We start from the raw sequence: 23,520 nt of genomic DNA, 5'->3' as shown, positions 1-23,520 counted from the left end.
TCCTTGTTTATCTGAGCTGTCAGGTTCCAGGCCAGAGCAAGGGAATGGCAAAAGTCCTCAGTGAGAGATTCATCTGTTACAAAAGCAGCATTTTTTATCCTATTTATATATATATATATTTGTATAATGGATTGAATTAAAAACCTTGTCATAACAAAACACAATCCTCTTGTATTACTTGACTGTATATATTTTACCTTCTGTTAAAGATGGAATTTGTTTTCATGGGTGCTTAACAGACAAAGTAATATATATTTGATCTTCTTATTTGTATTACAGGCTCCAAAAAAGGCAAAGAAGAGGGTAGAAGGTGGTTCCAATGTATTCTCTATGTTTGAACAAACCCAGATCCAGGAGTTCAAAGAGGTTGTTCACTATTCTGCTGTTCTCTATAGTCTCCTGTCATTGCTAATGAATAACATAGGTTTTGTTTGTAATCCTTATTCAATTCTCCATCTGCTTTAATAGAACACACAGTTGTTTTCTGAATCATCTCTGTGGTTTTGGCTGGTATATCATTTTCCTTGTGTGTTTGTTTGTTCTTTCCTTCATTCTTTCTTTCATTCTTTCTTTCCTTCTTTCTGTCACTCCCTCTTGAAACTCTCCTGTTTCAAGCTCTAGACTTATTTGAAAAGCCCCCAAGCCCCCGCCCCAAAATAAAGGAAAATTATCATCTCATCCACTTTAGCCCTGATTCAGGAAAACACTTGAGTACATGTTTAAATTTAAGTTTAAGTGGTATTTTAAATAAGGATCGTCTTACGTGCTCAAGTATTATCCTGAATAGAGATGCCTTATTGAACTAGGGCTTTAATTAGCAGACTATTCCACAATAGCAATAGAAAATATTCTTCTGTGTCCTGCTAATACTGCCCACAAACTAGAAACAAAAATACCAAGCCCTCAGCCGACTTTCTCCATAAATGCCAATAAAACAAAACAACATGTTGAGATTAACTAAGTAAGTCTTTTAGCTCCCGAAGAATTTGGCATTACCATGCATTGTAGATTCTTTGACCAGTTACCTGTAAGGAGGTAAATCTAACGGGCTGGCATAAAAGTTGAAGCATACTAAAGGCAGACAATTTGTTTGATGAGTTTATGCTCTTTTTCTGAGTGGACATTCTAGAATGTCTGTGAGGCCATCACATTTTGCACTGGTTTATCATTTTAAATTATTCATTTTTTCCCCACTTTTTGCTAACTCACATGTCCAAAGCAATTTCCAATGTGATCAGCGGCTACTGTTTCATTTTGTGCATGTGGCTTTCAACTTTACTTTTCATGAGGATTCCCACCAGTAAAGCTCAGTGGTGAATGAGACTAAAAACCCACGCAAAGGACTGTGAGTATGGCCCAGGTAAATTAATTGAAACCACTAACCTTTTCCCCACACTTAATGGGAAGATGTTTAACACTCTTCTCCCGCCTCTTCTCCGTATCCTATGAACCTCCAGTTTTATTTTCTCCAAGGACTACTGTTTGAAGATGTACCAACAAAAAGACGAACTGGTCAGAATGCTATATTTGATCTACTCTAAATAAGATAATACTAGGAGCATTTCTGGGAGGATGGTGGCAGAATAATGCCAAAAGCATGAGGCAGTGGAGTGGTCCAGAGAAAACCAAGATCATGTTGTGTCTAAAAACTGCATACTTGGGACAAGTATTTCTGAAAAGCTGTTTTTGATCAGAATATTTTTATCTAGAGATTTCAACCAGCCCACCAGAAAATGTTTCAGCATTGCTGTTATTACGTTAAGTTCACCCATTAAAATACATACCTAACGCTCTTCCTGTCTTCTGTGAGCTTGCTGGGCTCTGCTTTGCTCTTCATATTTTCTTCTGTTTTGCTTCCAAATTGTGGGGATCACCTTTTAAAGCAAGCCCCCCCCAAAAGGAGGGAAAGCAACTCTTTAGAGTTGGGCTTAATTTTTTATTAGGTGATGGTTTGGCAGGTAAATGAAGGGTTATGAACATGCATGCTGCAAGTAATCACATGGGCAAACTGGAATGTGAGCAGTGGGGCTTTGTAAGAAACTGGAGGTAAAACTGCATGAAGATATGTTGATATAATACGATCATGGAAAGAAGTGCACCCTGTAGAGCAGTAGACTTAAAAACTCTGCAAGTTACTGTAGCTGCAATGGACTAGCTGTATTCTCAGGAGAACTCTGTCTTTCATAATAATACTGAAGTAAGAATAATTCCTGGTTATTGTAAAAATACACTCTCATATTGATGTGCATGTCAGACAGATAACCAGCTTCAGAGAAATGCCTGGTTCTACTAACAGTCCCCATAGTATGACCAGGGGAATTGCAGGTCATTAAAATCTTTCAAAATCAATGAAACATTAAAAGTGTGATGGCAGTGAAGAGACAGACATGCAAATAGGTGAATAGATAGACAGACAGTTAGCTGGCTTGGTAAATAATGGTTAGAGTACATAAATTCTATGTTGGCTGAAAATAGAAAAATAACTGGTTTTTTTCTATCAAAAGTTAAATTTTGCCTGACAAGAAGTATTTAAGGTCAACACATCAAGGTCAGTCAGAGCACAGAGTACAGTCTGAAGGATACAATTTATTGGAAAGGGAAACAAACTTTGAATAAATAATACTATGAAAGCTACATTTCTCTGTACTGTTGAAAATTCAGCTATCTCTGTATGAAGGATTATTTTGAGGCCCAGAAGAAATTGACTTTAGCTTGATCTACAGTAATTAAATGTTTCACAGAATGTGATAGCTGCACAAAGGAATGAGGTATGGGAAAGGTACAAAACACACTGACTAAACCCTCCCTAACTAAAGCCTCCCTAATTCAAACTTTTATGGGTTAAGGCCTGAATGGCTGGAGCTGCCAGCATTGGCTTCAGCCCAGCTACACGCTGCACTGAGCATTAATTTAGTAAGAAGAAGTTTGGGTGGGTTTAATTAAGCCCCTTGCCAAGATACAGTAATGTGTTGAAAGTGAGGAAAGTGCAATGATGTGGCATGATGTGGATGAATCAAAGGAAGTTAAATATTCTTCTTTACAGCATGAACATAATATCTCCCTGGACTGGTATGTGTGACTGCAGCACTGTCCAGTGCAACATGGCAATGGCAATATATTTTCCTTTTTCTTCCAACAGGCTTTTACCATCATGGATCAGAACAGGGACGGCTTTATTGACAAAGCAGACTTGAGAGACACATTTGCTGCACTAGGTAAACTGGTAGTAACAATTAAATACTTAAAAGAAATGCAGTTTAAATTTCAAGCACATAAGAAAAGTGTGTATTAGAATTACAGTGGGGGAAGTAATGAGATACACAGGAGGCAAAAGGAAACCTGTTCAGTTTGATCTTCCGCCTTTACGGTAGTTGCTATCTTACTACATAGCTCCAGCTGGAAAGTGTCCTGAGCAGCCTCTTTCAGAAGCAAGATGAAGGTCTCTGGGACTCACTGGTGGGTGCGACAGAGCTGTGCAGCTGGCAGCTCTCCAAAGGCACTGATCCCTCCCCTGCAACTATTTCATAAAAAGCCCACCCAAGCAGGGGTCCATGCCAGGCATTTCTGATTTGCCTCTGAATCCAGGCTTCACAGGCTGCACCTTTTTCATCTAGGAGCCATGCAATATCTACCAATTAACGCTGTTGTCATGGACTAGCTGCCCCTCTGCCCACACAAAAGTAGGAAGACTTCATGTGAGGTTCTGTGCTGTTGTGCATTTATGCGGGGTGGAATGTGCATGTCACGAGATTAGGTATCGTCCGTTCCACACGCATCACAATCCTGGTAATATCAAGTAGACTAAAGAAAACCTTCCCAAGGAAAGGAAAAATCAAAATGTTCATGATCCCAAACCTGGAGTTGTATCCTTGTTGCAACATCTGAGGCTTAAACAGTGATGTAGACATTTGGGTTTTTGCCACCTGGATCTTATTAAAAAGAGTTTGATAAGAATCTTTAGTGCTCCCTGGGGTGGAATCAGACGCCAGCAGAGTCAGTGGAAAGAGCAGAAGCTCCTGAACTCTTTATTGTGACAATGAGGTTTGCAAACTTTGGCCTGTAGCTACTGTTACCCTGAAATATTTATTTCTTAAGGCCAAGTTCTGGTATCTTTCCTGTTCAGTGAAGCCCTTCAATGCCTATAAAGTACAGTCACAGCAAATTACCACTCGAGTAGGGTTGCCAGGGTCTAAATTCTCATCAATAGGACTGCACAAGGATGGGGAAGGGATACGACTACTCAACTCTTCCACCTGCCCTCTACTCAGAAAGGCATCGCCATACACAGGAGGGCAAAAACTGAGACCTTGGATTCACTTCAGTCACTTTGAACTCTGCTATATTAATATCAATGGGGCCCGTATTTCACCTGGGGTAAAAAAACAAAAAAGAAAAAGAAAAACAATTTATTTGGAAGTGTCCCTTCTTTTGTCCACTGCTGGCCACATCCCTATTATTTATCCTTCTTACTCCTTCAGTCACCCTTTGATCTTAGAGCCAGCTCTGCCAATTTGTTTTACAGCAGGGTATTCTGGAGTTGTGTTCTACCATGTTATTAGCAAAGTTGTACAGAGCCCTGAGCTCCCCAGTGGGAGGAGATGAATGGGAATCGTTTTTTGAAACACAATTTGTGATTTATTATGAAAAATGATCTCTGCTGCAGGTCGTCTGAATGTCAAGAATGAAGAGCTTGAAGACATGGTGAAGGAGGCGCCAGGTCCTATTAACTTCACTGTCTTCCTTACTATGTTTGGGGAAAAGCTGAAAGGTAAGTACCTTTGGGGGGTTGGAGAGGTATCTGTCAAAGATCCTCAGCACTGAAATATCTCAGCACCTTGCAAAATATAATAATGTATCCACAGAACAATGCTTAAAGGCAAGGAGTGATCTCCTTTTTTGCAGACAGAGCTGAAGTATGAAAAGGCTAAGGGACGGTCCAGAGGACAATTCAAAGGTGTGATTTCAGCTTACATAAGCTAACATGAAAGTGGTAAGTTGAGGTCCAGAAAGTAATGAAATCACGGCAGCCTGGAGCACAGTGCAGATGAGTTATTCACCGTCAGTAGGTTCCTGTTGCTCATGCGATCGTGGTATCACTCCCAGTGTTAGCTGGTTTAAAAGTATTTTCAGCATTTCTACGAAAAAACTTTCTGCGCTCCTTTGGCTCATTATGCAAACATGACCTCTGCATCATCCTTGCAGTTATAGGGCATGAAGGAGCAACACAGCCTTTCCTTATTTTCTCTATTAGTTGTAACCCAGAGGCCCAGCCTTGGTTTCACTTGAGGTCAATAGCGATTTTGCCATTGGATGAAGATTTTGCTGCATAACTCTTAATGGAGTGGATAAACTGAAATAATTTAATCTCAGTGGATTTACGATGATAAGGGAGGGGGATTTTGCCCATTGCCACAGAATATATAAGAATCACTGTAGGGAGTTCAGAAAATGTGGGTACTAAATTTGTTGTGGGAGTTCGTAATTTAGTTGTCTCTCTTATACAGTTAATGGCTAGAAACTGCAAGAGAGGGAGTGTGAGGTCAAAAGAAACCTCTAGTCATCTTCCTATATGCATTAGAGATAGGTGAAAGCCTTGACCTTCAAAGCAAGGTGGCCTTCACCAAGCACATTCCCGAAGTTTGTTAAAATAACACATGAACAGAAGTATGGAAAAATCTGATCCCATCTTCTTAAAAACATTTATTGTATTGTTGCTGGACTCTGGCTTTATATTGCTGAGCACAATTTCAGTGAAGGGCTTTCTACACTTGCAATAGAAAATAGAGAGGTCTGAAAGAAAGAATTAATGTAGCTAGTCCTCAAAGAACTATACTATTGCTAGGGAACACAGCATGTGTGGGAAGCATAAGAGGTGATGGAGAAGGCTGTAGACTGATACTGAGGAGGGGATTTCATTACCCAGACATCGATCTGTCTTGATCACAGTGGTACCTCCACCTTTACATGCCAGATGTCATCTTGCAGAGTAGGTAGTGCTCCTCAAAATCGCTATTGACCTCAAGTGAAACCAAGGCTGGGCCTCTGGGTTACAACTCCATAATCTTCCTTCTGGGATATGCGCCTATTTCTTGTGGGGTGCCCTGCTACCCATTCCTGTCTATTTGTGATGCTTATGATCACAGAGCGTGGAAATGAGCTCTTCTTCCTTTCCCCCTCTTCCCTCGTCTCTTACGATTGCTGAAGCTGGCAAAGCGTCTGGCCTTGCCAATTGTGTGGCCTAAAACCAGAGCCAGCACAGGAAGGTGAATGGTAAAGCGTACCCCTCTTGTCTGCAGGTTTCCTGTTGGCCACTAGCAGAGGAGGAGGGTTTTTTTTTAAATTTCCATTTGGTGAAGGGAAAATCACAGCTGTGCTTGTCATGCCCTTCTGGTTGGGTTTGTCATGCAAAGGAAGCAGAGCCAAAAGACTGCACATTCCCAATCAAAACTAATTGGGATGAAGAGCCTTTGTAGTGCAATTAGAAAGGGAGAAAGGGCTAAAGGAAGTGGATATGGCAATTTTGCAACACTCTTTATTAGCTAAGTACCACTCAGAGAATTTGGTGAAAGGTGCTTTCTAAGTAAAATTTGTTGTGCTATAATTGATTTCTGTCATAAAGGGGAAGCTGGGATTTTCGGGATGAGCTTTAGCTTTGTATATTGAGATTATGATGCCAGATGAACAGCTAACAAAACTCGGTTTATGTTAATGCCAACCACATGGAGCTGTTTCTACAGGGAGTCAGAATAATACAATTTGTACAGAAAACAGAGATGCCGCACATCAAAGAAACCACTTTATTTACCAGCTAATCAATAAAGAATGCCTGCTGCATTGCTTCTCTTCAAAGCCAAAGTCCAAGGATATGACACAGTAGAAAATGTAAAACACAGTAAGGAAAAAAAAATCCCCCACACAGTGGTGACTACTTAAAATGCAGACCTTTCCTCAGAGCTGGAAGACATTTCTGTTCATGGGACAATCAAAACACTCATTAAATACCAATGCTCTTTGTATTGATCATATATTCATTGCAGTTTGAATACATTGCCTACAGCTTGGCAAAAAAATATACATGGCCAGTGTGTGATAAGAAGGAGGCCGTATAGCCTTAGGTTTATTCACTATTATATCCACTAAGATACTACTACTAATCCTTGTGAAACCTTTTAAACAAAGAAAACTAAGAAGGCATCAGGAGTGTCTGTAGTCATTAGAGCAGGGAACCTTGACTGGGTGCTATTCTGGTTCTATCCCTGCCAAACTTTGAAACAAATTTTGAAACCGCAATTCTTCATGTTATTACATTTTTTTAATCACGCTTTCAGCATTTCAGCATCCCAAGTAGCTTCATTGTCCATGGGTCAGTCTACCTGCTTGTAAATTTGGTTTCCTACAGTTATAAATAATGATTTGTTTTATATATACTTCCATAATATTTTGAAATACTGGGCAATAGTCAGAAACAGAGTATATCGCATATCCTTTGGTGTGGGTTGAAACTGACTGCAAGTGAGTATACACGGACTCTGCAGTATTACAGAACAGTCAGAAACCCCAGCCAAGATTAAGGCACTGTGAAAGCTAGTCCCTGACTCAAATTTTTTCCAGTCTAAATAGATAGGCCAGATAAAGGATGGAAGAACAGGAAGACTATTACTATCATTTTACTGCTGGGAACAGAGGAGCAGGGAAATTAGAGTCATACCAAAAGTCTGTGGCCCAGCTAAGAGCAGAAGCAAAATCTTGGAGCCACAGTCTAGTGCTTTAAACCATCCTGTTTCTGTAAGTAACACTTAATGAAGAGATACTTAAGTAGAAGTGCACTACAGAACATAAGTGCAGATCACCATTTTACATTGATCATCCTGTTTCCATTGCATTCCATTGACATTCTGATTTTATGATGAGCTCCATTTCCTTTAGTGAGGGAAATAACCTCTTTATATAGTGAAGAACAAGTAACATCAAAAAGTGTTTTTACAAGGAACATACAGTACAAGATTAAAGGAAGCCAGTGAGGGCAACAGTTTGTTATATTTTCATTTCTGAAAGCCACTAATCCTCTGGGTACTGATATTGGAGACCAGTTCCTGGAAGTTTTCTCTCCTGCAGACATAGAATAGATATGAGTTATTATTTTTAAGCTTCTGAGCATTGAACTATTCACCTCTATTGTTTATCTGACATGACAAATGCTGCCGACTTAAGGAACCTTTGTCTTCAAACCTACAACGGCAGAATTCTCCATTTTGCACTGTTTTCAAGCGAATGCAATTACTTAGCAAGTATTCGGCAGCTATAGAAATACATCCAGGCTTCTAAATTATATTTCATTAATTTTAGGCACGGACCCAGAAGAAACCATTCTGAATGCTTTTAAGATTTTCGACCCAGAAGGAAAAGGCCACATAAAGGCAGACTAGTAAGTTTATTTCAAATCCTTTTAAAAGAATAATAATAATAATAATAATAATAATAATAATAATAATAATAATAATAATAATAATAATTGCACAAGTTTAAAGAACTGCTTAAAAGCTATATTTTTCACAGTATTTTAAGAGACAGAGGAACTGCCAGGCAGAGAAACATTTAGCTTGTTAAGCCAGAGTTAAAAGACTGGACTATTTTATGAATGTATTTGTATACCAAAAAGAGATGTTACTGTCTTCAGACATTGCAAGAGGCAACGGAAATATAATCACGTGTAGGCCATTAGATAGCTTTTTTTGAAGGTCTGGATATAAATCAACACATGACTCTTTGTAGATTAACTCCATATGTAAAATTAAAGTAAACGTCTGGTCCCTAACTCTCAGAGTGCTTGACTAAAATGGGAAAGCTAGTCCCCTTTTAAAAAAAGTGATCAATTTAATTAACTTTGGGACATAGTTTTAGTAAGGATATTTTCCTTGCTATGTGTTTACCGTCTGAGCCTTCTGCTTCTAGACAATAATTTGCTGTAAAATTCCACTAGATATAGTGGGAGCCAAACCAAATAATACTATTAATAATATGGCAATTATTGTCAATACAGCTATTTTTCAAATAAGGAGGCAGGACCTAATTTGTATTCATAACCTGTTATACCAACAAAGCAAGGTAAAAGGACTTTAAGTGCTAATTGCACAAATGTAAATCCTCATTGCACTGCCAGAACAGTGTAAGCAGGGCTTCGGGTAAATGAGATAAATGATATCAAATCAGGGCAGTGGATGAGGAGGTCTGACCTATGGCTCCAGTGAAATGCTTTATGTGCCTAGATTTATGCATACGCTTGAATTCCTTGTTGGATTTGGGGTCTATACTTTTACTGCAGCTGCCATTTCAGGTAGATTTTATAAACCATAATATGTATAGGAAATTTATTAGGGAACTATGAGTTACAAAATTGTATTTGCATCAATTAATTTTGCTAATGTTGTGATAAGGTAAATGAAAACTAAACCCCTTACCAGAAGCTCTAAGGTGGAGTTTTCCGTAACATTATCTGCAATTATTGATGTCTCATGAAAGTTAGTTGAAAATACAAAATTCACGTACAATATTTATTTCCATTACCAATATGCTTTTCTATGACAGTACCCCAGTGGGTATCAGAGTCTTATTATGGTACGCAATATGCAAAATAAAAGCGAAGAAACAGTCTTTTCACTAAAGAACTTCCAAAGTAATTAAAACACAGCAAGTGGATGTAGCAAACAATCAGAAGGAACAGAGGGTTAACAGTCGTCCTGATTGTTTTGGGGTTAAAATTATCCAAACAGCTTGGGAAGAGCAGTCAGAGAAACACATCAGAAGTGACTCAAACAATCAGAATAAAATGTAGTCTGTTGCCAAATAGGCCAGATCACACGGTAGTGAAATCACAACCATGAAATACAACCTTCTGATAATAAAAAACCCATGAAATGTTATATTTCCCACCACTATCTGTAACAATATACTGCATACAAAATCTGCAGCTTGCCACCCTGTGTCCAGTTCTACATTCCTTGGATGCTGGAAGCCAGTTGGAGTTTGGGGCAAATTAGGAATGCAGTATCACACTCCAAAATTAAGATGAGAGAGAAATACTTTTATTTTTCCTTGATGGAAAAGGTCAACCTTGTCCCCACCCCCACTGCACTGCTAACATTAGACAATTGTTTTAGTTCATCACCACAACAGAGCATAATGTTTACTTATTAGACCCGAGGGTATTGTTGATCATTACAGAACAAACCATTAAATCAATTCTGTGAATGTCTTTGAGGTTTAACTTCTATTCATATGCTTCCAAAATTTAGACATTTGAAGGTTTTGAAATAATTTTTATGTTGGCTTATACAGCCATTTCAATATGACAGTTAATGTTAATAAATAATATTTCTCCATATTAAAAAATCCTGGAATGTTTCTCTCCCAAACCAGCCATGTTGACCTTTTAATCAGAACCTCTTTTTATGTTCATGGAGTCAACATCCTTCTGGGGATTTTTATGTCTCTTCCCTCTGCGTGTTTTCACCTCTAGTCTGGAAATGACTCACTTAGTCCATCTGATGGTAGCTGGGATGGAGCCTTCTAACCTTTCCAGAAGTTCCAGGAGTTTATAACTTACTTCCAAATTCAGTGACAGACTTTGTTTGTCTGCATCGTTACACCACACATAAAATCCTTCCTATAGCATGATGTCAAAAACGGAAAATGCTTTAGGTCAGATTCTCAGCTGGTGTAAACTGGCATAGCGTTTGGAAAGGTTAGATGATTCAGTCCTAAATGCCATTCATTGGACAAAGTGAGTCAGGCCAACATCAACTGTGTCTAATGCCGATGCCAACAAAACTTTTCAGATTTGTACCAGATGAAAATGGAGCCAGGGAGTTTACATGCATTCTGGACCTTTGGAGGTTGGTTTGGCTGAGCTAGTGATGTTTCTCATCACAGTTGTAGAGCACTGCTCATTTCAACTCACCTGGTTTTCTCCAAGACAGCACTGTAGAAAGGGCAAACCCAGTGGAAAACCAAAATGGCCCAGAGATTTCACAGATAATTTAAAAAAATATTTTGAAAATATAAGAATGCAATAAAGTATTTGTAACTGTAGAAGGAACTGATGTCAGCCAGGACAAGAGATAACATTTAGATTCCTACGTCAAGGCAAATGGATATTCATTTTTTGCCTAGAAGACTGATTTTTTTTTTTTTTTTTTTTTTTTTTTGGGAAGCAAGTAGTCTTTAAAAAAGAAAACAAGATACACAAAGAAAAAAGTGCTTAATCTCTAGCTTTGGAAATTGTGAGTGTTCGTTTCTGTATAAAATAAATAATGGAAAATGTGCATAGATCCTTAACTCAGTCCTTCTTCCTTGTGAGTGTGCCAGAGACTACTGGGCTGTGCATCAGAAGATTATAATTAAATATTTGATCTTTTCTTTTCCCCTAAATACTTTAAGCATGTGAATAGAAGACACATAGTGCCCAGATCTCTTTTTAATTCAGTCCTGTTTGTGATGAAGTTTATTTGTGACTTCTGACAAAATTGCTGTAAGTGCTTCCTTCTATTCACCAAGCTCCTTCCTGTATCACACTTCCTATTTACATTTGTTAATGCTGTTTGCCCCAGGGCACATATATCCAATAATCAATCTATGCTGATGAGAATCATCTCTCTACTCTTGCACCCACTGATCATTTGAGAATTCTACTTCAAAAAATGCAGTCACATAACAAATGGCCAGGGTAGCAAAACAGAAACAGGATTATGAGAGCGAGGGGCAAAGAAAGACTTTGCTAAGTAAAGAGAACGGTAAAGTAATGCAGGGAAAATACATACAACAGCTTAAGCTCTGTCTGTGACTTCAGAGTGCTTCCCAAAACTTGCATGGATATTTTCACTCTTGTCCTTGTGGGTGAGATCCTGTAAGAACCTTACTCATTACCCAGAAACTTCTTTTTTTTTTTTCAGTTTTCCCTTTCTGTCCTTCTAAATGAGCACTTCACAATCAACAAGAAAGAGATTCAGAAGTGTATATGCCTCTTATGCAAATTGGCGTATGTCTTTGTTGTAGCCTTTACTGGGAAAAAATGTGTGTCAGAGATACGAGGAAGTGCAGTTGTAGCTTTGCCATCAAAACTACACTTTTATCTGTGTGACTTTTTTCACTTGAGATGCATGGCATATGGGAGCAGAAAGGGAAGCTTTACTATTTCTCCTGAACATCTGCATCCACAGTAGGTGAATTTTGCTCATATGGAAGTGTTTCTGTACAGGCATGACTTCTATTATAAATAGTTAGTTTTAAATATTCACTTCAAAAAGCAGAAAGGGCTGCTTCCAGAAAAGCTATTGCTCTCACTCCTCCACAACAAATTCTTAAAAAAAAGCAGCCTTTTTTCAAATCTATAAACTAAAACAAATTTCTATACTTGTTTCAGCTTTTGTTTTTGTACAACAGACTGCTCATCTGTTTATAGTCACAGGTTTATAGTCTGGTCTACCGATCTAGAAAAAATCCTGATAATGTATAAATACTTTTGGTATTAACAAAAGGAGACAACTCTGCCTCTTCAGTGTGAATGCAAACTCTTTGAGATTAATATAGGAATTCTTCTACAGGAAGGGGAAACTCTTAGTACAAGTGAAAGGGATGTTTATGTGATATAACTGGGTTCATACTGGTGGATGTTCCAGCACATTGTGCATGTACCGCCCTCAGCACATGAGTAACTGGGTGAAATATAAAGACATTTTATCTAACGGGGTTAGACTAGAAACACTAATTATTCTTCCTGGCTTTTCTGTTCACCTATAAACTTAGGTAAAAAAATTACATGCTCAACTGACTTCCTACAATGGGTTTGAAAACAGAGGGTAAATCAGCTGAGGGTCTGTCCCGAAAATATTCTCTTTGATGTAATTGCATAGGATGCAGATTGTGTGTGGGATAAGCTCCTTGTTACAGTGCTGTAACTCCAGATCAAGACATTGTACCGTGAAATACAACAGGTCTCATGCAGTTTCACAGTCTCCTCTGGGAATGACTGCATGCAAATAAAGGGATTCTCAGATGATGATTTGGAATAGCTGTTGGAGTTCTCTTTCAAGTCCTCTTTCTCATTTCATGCTCTGTTCCTTTCATCCTCAGATTTTACAGAAAATATTCTCTCTTTTGGTTTTGTTAAGCGATCCAAACTTTAAACAGCAAGTGAGAAAACCTACCATTTTAGGTTAAGATAAGCATACAAAATTGCTGTATTTCAATTAGAGTAATAACCTTAAACAATTTTAAACCTCGATAAAATGTCACAAAAGCAAAATAAGTTGGCAGAGCGAGGCATTGACACTGATGGGTGCCCACAGAAAATCTCTTACAATATCATGTAAGGATTAACAGCTCTAATTTATGCGGTCACACAGATTTTCTTTCATGCGACTTCAGGAGGGATCTTGCCATCTGAATTGTCATGTGCCATTATCACCCCTTAATCAGGTTATTTCGTTTTATTTGAACAGCATCAAAGAAATGCTTATGACACAGGCAGACCGGTTCAGTCAAGAAGAGGTAAGGACATTCTGCTTTATTCAAAATAGGAATCTATCTCCAGCTACTATTCAGCAATAAGTATCTGCCCCTCCTTAAATGCATGAATTCAGCTCAAATCCAGACTGGGAGAAGGTTGATGCCAGCTCTAGCAATTAGGAACAATTCAAAGCATCTCTTCTGAATAGCTCCATGGCTAAATCAAAGTCAAACAGATTCTTTGGACTTCCATCCAAGTGTAAGCGTGGCCTATCTCTCGCTGTTCTTTCCTATGGTGAGCTGGGCAATGAATTTACTAGAGTTCAAGTGGGTTTGGGTGGGGACTGTGATCTGGTTTCCATTTCTGTGAGAATTATTTTGTTTGAAATCTGAAATGAGTTCTGAAATGAGGTACTGACTTTGTGGTTTGTGTGAGACTGAACATGGATTCTGCTGGCTGGGAGGAATTTAGAGGGACTTTATTTTCAGAAGAGGAGATTGAGTGGAGTTGGTTCGTGGCAAGAACAGACAGGAGTGGAGACTGTAGTCTGTACGTTATTTGGCCAGGGCTTACCTGGATTTCAGGGAGAGCTCTTTTCGACAGGGAACTTGTTGGGACTATAGCAGGGCTGTATTAACTGTGGTGTCCTAATTCCTATTTCAATTGTACAAGGAAAAATTTTCCATAGTGGTTAACAGATCAAGGCAGAAGGGAGCTTAACTGGGTTGAAAATGAAAAGCAGGACATGTTGCTGCCCCACAGTCCTGTGTTTGTAACACTTATCTCCTGTTTCCTTGGCAGATCAAACAGATGTTTGCTGCTTTCCCTCCAGATGTCTCTGGTAATCTTGACTATAAGAACCTCTGTTATGTTATCACCCATGGTGAGGAGAAAGACTAAGAGGAAAGAGATGAGCTTCTCCTGTGATGATGCACCAAGTTATTTCATAATGTTTTTGTGTGCAAGACAAAGGGCTAAACATTCAGTATGTGAAGCCATGTGGTCATCAGAAGAGAACCAATAAAACAATTGAAATTAGATTAAAGTTTTTTAATTCTCCTGTTTTTATAAAAGATGAAAATACCAATTTTGTGAGTTTTTTCCCATCCTTTTTTTTCATTTTTTTTGTGTCAGTGGTTTGAAATGGAATTTTCCTGATGAACTGATGCTTTCGTGACTTATTGACAATCCTAATGTTCACCAGATGGTCCACTGGGCACTGCAGTGTTGCTTAACCTCTTGTCTTTTATACATAAGCTCCATGTGTTAATTGAGAAATCCTCTAACTTACTGCACCAGCAAGAGTATTTGGTAAATAGAATTCTGTTTCCTTTCACAGCCGCTAGCAATGAAAGTGTTAATAAAATAATCTTAAGTTTTTGTGAATATGCAATATGCCCTCTCCGTCTCAGTGATGTGGCCAGTTTCATAAGGCACTTGACTCATTTGCTTTGGTGCAAAAGAACAAAAGTAGTGGAATAGTGGGTATTTTTCGCATAGTAAAATTTACCTAGGCACACTTAGAAAACAGTAATAATGAATTTCTCTCTTCAGAGGTACCTTTATTATGTGTAGGAGGTTGTCGATGAAATAACAATAACACCTAGTCTTTCACCCGTTGGTCATTAGCCTTGTTTTGCAGGTGAGGCACACACTGGATGCCAAACATCGTTCAAAAGTCTAGGGACAAAGACAAGAACAGAACTCAGGAACCGTAGCCCAGGGTTACACATGAAAGCAGACTACCTCTCACTTTTATAATCCAAGATCAGCGTCGTTTCTAAAATGGGCTACAGTTTCTTGTATTTGGACTTCTAGGAACTGGCCATATTCTGCCTATGTGGAATATTGCATGAATACTTCCTGCGTGGGAGTCAGAAGGATGTTGCAGCCAAAGCAAAACAAGCTTCTGCTGTTTTAACAACTAATGAAAATGGTTTCCTTTTACATCAGTGTTGTTGGCACCACAATCCCACAGACACTGAGAGGAAGTAACAAGCCACTTATTTTCTGTTTCCATCTTGGTTTTCGTAGAAAGAGAACTTGAGGGCAAGGTGCCAAATTCTGCCCTCATGAGGAGGGGCAGAAATTACATGAAAAAGCTTTAGCATCTACATGACTCAGGGATGTGACATTCATCCCCACCTGCATTTTTTGTTGTTCCAGCAAAAACTTGCACTCAGTGCACTTCAGTAATATAGGACAACTGGAATGAGAAGGCTCTTAGCAGACACAATGTTGATATGATAAATCTCACCCCTTGCCCCTATGTCCAGAAGCACTATGCATATTCCTGTAACAGCGATGTTTTTCTGGTATAAGTAGGCAATTCCCAATTGTATCTACCAGTAATTCTCTCTCTTAAAAATATTGGTGGACACAGCTAGAAGCAAAATTTGGCCCTTGAAGATGTGGAGAGGGCTTTAGCTTTTCTTTCTGTATGTTCCTGTAACATTTGAAACAATTGCATGGTCACCCAGACCCGTCCCTCCCAACAAGGAGCGCAGCTTGACTGGGCTTTGGGGACCAGTAAAACTTCATGCAATGCAAGAGTCTGCACGACTTTGTTCCACCTCACAGCTTATTCACCAGAAGCTGAGCCTTCCTGTACAAGCATAGTTCTTACCTCTGTTTCACACGATGGCTCTTTCCTCCCCAGAATGTGTTTTTCTTCATAGGTGTACGATCACTGCTTATGGGATGGGGTTATAGATAGGCAATGAGAGGTCATAGAGGGAGAGGATTTTCGGTGGCACAGTAGAAAAGACGACATATGAGCTTCTGCTTTGGGCTCTTGTGCAGACCCAAACAAGTGACAGCACTTCTCAGCAAAGAAAGGAGCTGCTCATGGGAGAGGGCTGCAAAATGGATGTTTCATTTCCTGACTTCATTTGGAAATTGCTCCAGTGGTGGGTCTGGAAAAGGCTCTTGTATGCCGCAAACACAAATGCAAAGTCTAATACTACTTTGTATGAGCTCCACAAAATCACATACCCAACCAAATGAGTACTGACTGTTCCAGTAATATGAGCAGAAGTCACTCAGGCATCAGATGTCAGATGGTGCTTTTGCACTGTTTAAAGATTTCAGAATGAGACTGAAGGCTAGATAAAATGGTATACAGCGTTACCTTTAGCCTTCAACCTAGAGAGGTTTATTTTTCCTCATGCAAGGTGGTAGGCAAAAACTTTGAGGATAGTACTCTTGAAAGATGAGGTCACATTTTTCCATCAATGCATACACACTTTTTGATGGGTCCTTTTTCATCTGTTACTGCCTAGTTACCCGACTCTTCAAGTGAAGCTCTGTGGCATCTTAGGCTGATGGAAGTCTGGTCTGAGCAGTGCCACATTCTCCCCTTCCCCTGGCTGCACCCTCTCTCTCAGGTCAGCACTAGAGCTCATACACACACATCGGGTGCTGACTGAGAAGAAACCTCCTTGTTCTTTAGTTACATCAGCTCCCTAAATTTTCTTGCTTGTCTGCAATTGTCAGGGCCCTGCATGCACTAATAGGCCTTAATGGCCTTCACAAGTCTCACCTGGAACTTCCACCCGCACCTGCTGCCTGTGGGCCCAAGAACCCCATTTAAGCTCAGCCTAGGGCATTCAAACCTTTTTTGAGCTACACTCTTGGACCTACACTACTCTGTGGGCCTTCCATCTCACTGTGGACCTGCCTAGTAATTGCTGAAGTGCATATGACTCTAGTAGCTGTCACTGGATGTAACCCTGACCTGCAGCTTGACTTTTCAGCTTGATCTTGGACCTGCCTCATCATCATAGACTTGCCTGATGATTTGGACTCTTGAACCTGACTACCATCTTTGGCCTTGCCTTTCTTGGATATTGGAGAGGCCACTTTCCTGCTGGCCATGTTACCGTGCCCTACTCCAGGTTCCCTGTTCCTTATGGAACAGCTGGCTGTTGCTGCTCCCCAATGGCTGCAGATGGGGCAGGAGCATGGAGCTGTGGGGAGGATGGAAAATAGGACCATCTTAGTGCAGACTAGGTTGAGCTAGGCTTTGTCTAGATGAGTGATTTGTTTTGGAGCAGTGCAGTTTTGAAGCAAATCACTCGATTGCCCCTACTTACATTGAGTAACCTAGGTAGCTTCTTTGGAGGAATCTAAACCAGAAGCTCTGCTTGAAATTCAGTCCAAATTCCCTCCAGTTCCTGATGAGGACCAAACCAGGGTGCAGGCTTTCAGGTCCTCCAGCAGCTACCAAACACTCACGCACCACCACAGTGCTCTCAACCACCCAGAGCTCTCATGACTCTCTGAAGTGCCTTGTGGGCTATATAAAGCCCCACGTTCCATGCGACCCTACCTATTTGCCTTCAGTGTTTTTTGCAGTTCTGCTGCTCCTTCCTCATTGGTGCACTTTTCCCTTTGTTTGAAATCCATTTTTCCCTTTTTTTTTTTCTCCCATCTGTTGCCCCAGCATTGCTGCACATCAAGGGCAGTGCAGCAGATGTGCCTATTACAGAGTGCTTGAAGAGATCTTTGAGTTGGGCTATACCACCAAGCTTATTGTTCATTTGCACTTCTGCACCTTGGGCTCTTGGACCATTATGCAAGAGAATTTGGAGCTGTAACTCTCCCTTTCTGTAAGGGGGAAGGACAGATGTTCAGATAAATATCATGAAAATATTACAGGCTTGTTCTAGGAATCTTTATCAATCCCATTTTCATTTGGGGGCATAGAGCTGTGCTTATGGGTTTTGGATGCAGATTCAAATAACTAAAGGGAACAAAGAGCTGAGGTTAATTCCACAAAAACAGATTCTCACCAAGCATCATTAAAATGATCAGATGGGAATTGAACTTGCATGAACCCTGGCAGTTGCTCTTTAGTGTCAGCCCTTTCACAAACAATTACTACTTGGATGGGAAAAAACAAAGAAACAGTGTAGAATTGATAATGTGTTTTATTAACTCTTAAATGTTTAATCCTGTAAACCTTTCTGAAACTTTGTGAATGGGTAGAGGAGCCTTTGAAATATACTGTCATAAAAGGCAGAGAAAGGTTCTCATGAGTTTTCCCCAGCTTGTTGTTCTGCTTGGAGGCAGGATCATCGTTAGAAATGTTTGTCTGACCTGTCTAAACTTTCTAGGTAGCCTCAAGTCCCAAGCTAGCCTTATATTTATGCATTTTTCCCCTACCATCTAACCTAAATCTTTCTATCTGCAAATTAAGCCAATTTCATCCTTTGCATCCTCTTTGTAATGAACGTTAGCACTCTGGAAGACTGTTTAGTTTTCTTTTTTTCAACATTCTATTTCCACACTTTTCTACACTTCTAATTCTTCTTGCTCCCTTTAAGATAACCTTAAATTTGTGCATATTTTTCTTAAAACACGGTGTTCCAACTTGGACACAAAATTCCAGCACCAGCCAGAATGGAACAATTATTTCAGGGGTTGGTTATCTGTAAAAAAACAAACAAACCAAAAAACCCCCTGTGATTCAGCAGCAGTGAAGGTTATGCATGTTTCTAGGCAATGTGGGGAAAAGTTTACTCCAGACCTCTCTTTCTTAGTAACTGCTTGCTTCTGATCCCCCTGTAGCCTGTTCTCTCTATCCCAGAAACTTCTTTAGATCTGATTCCCCTCTGCCTCTGTTACCTTGGTAATGTGCCAGCATGGGTTATCTAAGGACATACCTTGAATTTTCACTAGTCTTAAAAAGGTGCAGATTGTCTGAAGTATGAGTTTTCTATGTGAAAATGCAATGATGTCAACACTGTTTAACACTGTCATTAATGACCTGGATGATGGGACTGAGTACAACAAATCCATGCTCTTCCCAGTGGTGTCCATTGACAGGATGAGAGGCAATGGGCACAAATTGAAATGCAGGAAATTTCATTTAAACTTTTTCACTGTGGTGGTGGTCAAATATTGGGACAGGTTGCCCAGAGAGGTCATGGAGTCTTCATTGCTGGAGATATCCCAAACCCAACTGGATATGGTCCTGGGAAACTTGCTCTAGCCAATGCTGCTCTGATCAGGAGGTTTGGTCTAGAGTATCTCCAGAGGTGCCTTCCCACTTCAATAAATCTGTGATGTTACATCTGTCAGCGTTGTTAATACAGCCCCAATGACACTTGCCTTTTACTGGGCTGACATATGATCAATCTGTGCTGCTCTTTGAACCTCAGATCCTTTCATGAGGAACTACAGCCTAACCAATTTCTCTCCGAATTTTACTGGTGCCTTTCTTCTAACACGTAATGATCTGCACTGATCTTTAATTCCTTCTTGTTGATTTTCTACCTCCCTTTCAATTTAAGGCTGTTCTGAATTCTATCCCTGTCCTCCAAACTCCACAGAAGTTGCCTTAGCTTACTGTCCATCATCCACAAATTTTGTATGTGTTCTGTGTTTTGCCCTCCAAATTGTTAATATTGAACAGTATCTGACCCTAGGACAGTCTCCTCCTCCTCATAATCCTTCTCCCTTGTCATCCTTGAAATGTCTTCTGATTTTCACAGTGGTAATTAATGCTGGACATGGTTTTTAACTGTACCATAGGTCACTGGTCTTTAACCTGTCTGTAGGCAACTATACAGAAAGAGTTTCTCACCCCTGGGCCTTGCTTCTTTTGCCCATCAGTCTGTTTGAATACAGGTGGTCATCAGCAAGATGTTATCCACGAAGCACAGACAGCCATATGTCTCTAAGTCATCCTATGATAATGCTTATACCCAATAAGAATGGGTTTCCCACTATGAATGGGGGAAAAACAACTTCAACAAAGCTGGTTTATATGCAAGAGCAAATCCACTTGGATTCCTAAAGGCAAGCCCATGGCTGGCACCAGAAAAGACTCCGACTCCCACAGCTCTGATTACATGGCTGGGGTTCACAACTTGCTACAGAACACTTGTGGGCATGTTGGTGCTGTGCAGAACTGCCTGTACAGCTGCAGCATCTGAGGTCCCTTGTCTTTCAACATGCTATTTCGCCCTTTTCCAAACTCAAGACTTCGGAAAGCATAAGGGGGTTTCACATTGAAGGAGCCAGACTTTAGATCCTTGAAGCACATGAGGGCACAGAATTTGAAATAATAGTTTTCTAACATGCAAACCTGGACTTTTTTGTTAGTTACATAACTTGGGGGATTTTCATGTGTATTGACTTAACTTTGGCCACTTAAATCTAGTGTATATTCAAGGAGGCTTATCTCTGCAGGACTTCTCTTCAGTGATTGAAGGGAGAGAGGTCCTTGAACAGGCATTTTAGGGTACTTAAGTTCATCTCTCCTCTGTTTCAGCCTCTGAAAGCATCTGTCTGACTCCGCTGATTATAAAGCAGGGGCCTAGGAATGCTAACTCAGGTATTTAAGGTCAAGCATGGCAATACCTCCTTGAGTCCTTATCTAGGGAAATGTTGCCATTTGTTACTGTCCCTTTCAGTTTAAATGATTGCTTAATGTGTCTTTTGACCTGTGGAACATCATTTTTTTTGCAAAATATACTAGCAAGCTCAGTGTTTGGTCAGCTGCTTCAGCAGGAATACAGAGCTCAGATGCTAGGCCAGGCAGGAATTTTTTGTCACAATGAGTAGAAGACAGTAGCTGCCCTTTCATGGGATAAGAGACCTTATGTATGGAAGTGAAAGGAGATCCAAACAGCCAGAGGACTGAAACCAAAAAGGAAGGTAAGAACCATCTCGGCTGAGGTCACATAGCAAGTAGGTAGAGAGTCAGGATCGGCCATGTCTTCTGTTGACCAGTAGCCATTGGCTACATTGCCATTCCAGATGCTGATCCTGCAAGCTGACTCCCAACAAATCTCCTGACAGGCTTGGTCAGTTATTTAAACCACATCCCACTCCGCACCTGGGAGGGGGCGAAGCTGGTTCCCCTTTAGCTGACTTGCACGGTGCTGCTGAAAGCCTTTTGATCCTTGCTTCGCATGGGTTTTGGCCTCCTGCATGAACCTACCCACACAGTACTGAAAACTGGTTTTGCTCAGCGTGTCACAGGCTCACATGGTTCAAAAAGAAGTTGTTTTACAGAAAAGTGGAGAGGATAGCAGGTAACTTTACTTCTCCTGCCTTGTCCCTTTAAGTTTTGGAAGCTGCAAGTACCCCCACAGCTGTGACGAGTAGAAAGTTCATTACCAGAGAGAGTGGGGTTAGGGGCTTCCTCTAACAGGCCAGAGAGAGATAAATCTCCATTAATTTACTGGTAAGCTACTGCCTTTAAGTTATTATATGTAAAAAGGATGCAGTTTAAATAGCAGCCAGAAAGTTATTTGTAGAACAGGAATTAGCTAGTTTCAGCAAGGATCTCTGCCCTCCCAACTGGGCTGAGGGTGTAAAGGCTGTGACAGAATTTAATGCTTGGAAAAATAATACTGGTGTGAATCAAGTGCTGAAGCAGTACAAGTGTCCGTATTTTGTCTGGAATTGTGAAAAGCCTTAAGGAAATATTAATGATTTCTTTTTAAATTGGTGTTACAGTTCACCCAAGTTTGTACAAACAGCAGCACGCAGGTAAAGCCAAAATACTGCGTGCTGCCCTATTTTTTCTGGAAAAGATGGAGAAGTTTAGTTTTGTTCCTGGGTTAAACACATGCATGCCAGGGTGCTAGCTAGAGCGGGGCAAACGCCCGAGCCTCTGGCGGCTGGGCTGGGCACAGGGAGCCGAGCTTTCCCTCAGCCGTGGCTGAGGTGAAACATGGCGGCTGTGGCAGCCCTGGTCCACAAGGCCGGCAGGGTTTTGCCTTCCCATGTAGTGCCATGGCCGCGAGCCGAGGTCTGCTGTGTGGGGCCCTTCCCCAAGCATGGCTGACACCTGGAACCTTCCCCCACCTGTGTGGGGCCGGGAGGGCGGCTCGGAGGGCGTGCTCCTCCAGCCCCACAGGTGTGGGGGATTAGTGCTAACGGGCTCCGCTCTGCCCCCAGGAACCACCGCCGGGTGAAGGACACGAGGAGAGGCTGCTGGGCTCAGTCACGGGGGCTGCTCCGCACCCATGCACAGCCCTGGCTCTCCTGTCCCTGCACAACCAACGTGGAGGCGAGGCCTCGGCATGCCAAGGTAAGCCAGTGGGGTTTTTTTTCGAGCAGCATATTAATTAGGGTGTTTGAGGCCTTGGATCAACCCTGGCTTTGTGCCTGGGGAACCGGTTCTTTGGGGCAGGCGGGATGGGAAGGTTGTGGGGGTTTTGTTGTTTTGTCTTACCTTGGCTGTGAATGACTTTCAGTGCCCTGTTTAGTCAGCTGTGTCTGATTATATAAAGTAAACCCCTGGCTTTTCATATAACATACAAAGCTTATCACCTTTTTCCAGCCACAGTGTGCTCATTAAACCACTCCTCAGTTACTGAAAAAACAACTGCCTGCTTTTGGTATTAAAGATCTCCTATGTTTTGTGCCTGCACATATCAGGCTGGTATCGGTTAAGCCCCGGGGACCGAGGTGCTGGGCAGCGTGCTCTCACCGGCAGGGTCTGGCCAGGTTGCCTGTCCGCATACCTGGCTGACGGAGCAAACTTTTAATCCTGTTTTTTCCAGCTGGCTCCCTTTAGTTATGTTTTAATGGCAAGGTAAAAACAGTGGAGAAAGATGGAGCGGAGTGCCTTGAAGCCCCTCTATCGCTGATTCTCCATGTTAGAACTGGGATAAAAATAAGAGGCCTTGGCCAGTTTAGCAGCTGTGTGTATTTATGGCATCTCATTAAAGTGCTGAAGTGAGGAGTAGGGTTTTTGGTGCTTTCTTCATAGTCAGTCTAGTGAGGGGTGGCCCAGAGGACGCTTCAGATCTGTGAGGAACTAGGTCTGAACTGGCTCCTGAAGGAGACACCCCTCCTCTCATGACCACTGTATTAGTTGGTGGCTAAATTCACCACAGGATTTGAGTAACTTGAATGCATCCAGTCATTCCAAACTCTTCTGGTCTAATTCATTGCTCCTTGCAAGTACCAAGGCATATTTCTTTTGCTTTGGGTTAAAAATAAAACCCCAGCGCTGTGGGGCAGCATGGGGCTCTCTGTGAGCCCTCAGCTCT

General features: G+C 41.0%; 1 protein-coding gene across 1 annotated transcript; it reads left to right on the top strand.

Moving 5' to 3' along the window:
- Nucleotides 1–285: 285 nt before the first annotated feature.
- MYL10 (myosin light chain 10) lies at nt 286–14,404 on the top strand (the record flags this gene model as incomplete). The annotated part of the gene is made up of 6 exons (XM_082328094.1): nt 286–366; nt 3,140–3,215; nt 4,664–4,768; nt 8,347–8,425; nt 13,497–13,545; nt 14,306–14,404. The coding sequence occupies exons 1-6, from the start codon at nt 331–333 to the stop codon at nt 14,402–14,404; spliced, it is 444 nt and encodes a 147-aa protein (XP_082184220.1). The 5' UTR covers nt 286–330.
- Nucleotides 14,405–23,520: the final 9,116 nt, after the last annotated feature.

The sequence above is a fragment of the Platalea leucorodia genome (assembly GCF_965183815.1).
Source record: "Platalea leucorodia genome assembly, chromosome: 16".
In the NCBI taxonomy this organism is placed as follows: Eukaryota; Metazoa; Chordata; class Aves; order Pelecaniformes; family Threskiornithidae; genus Platalea; species Platalea leucorodia.
The sequence above is the reverse complement of the archived record's forward strand: the minus strand, read 5'-3'. Positions and strand labels throughout refer to the sequence as shown.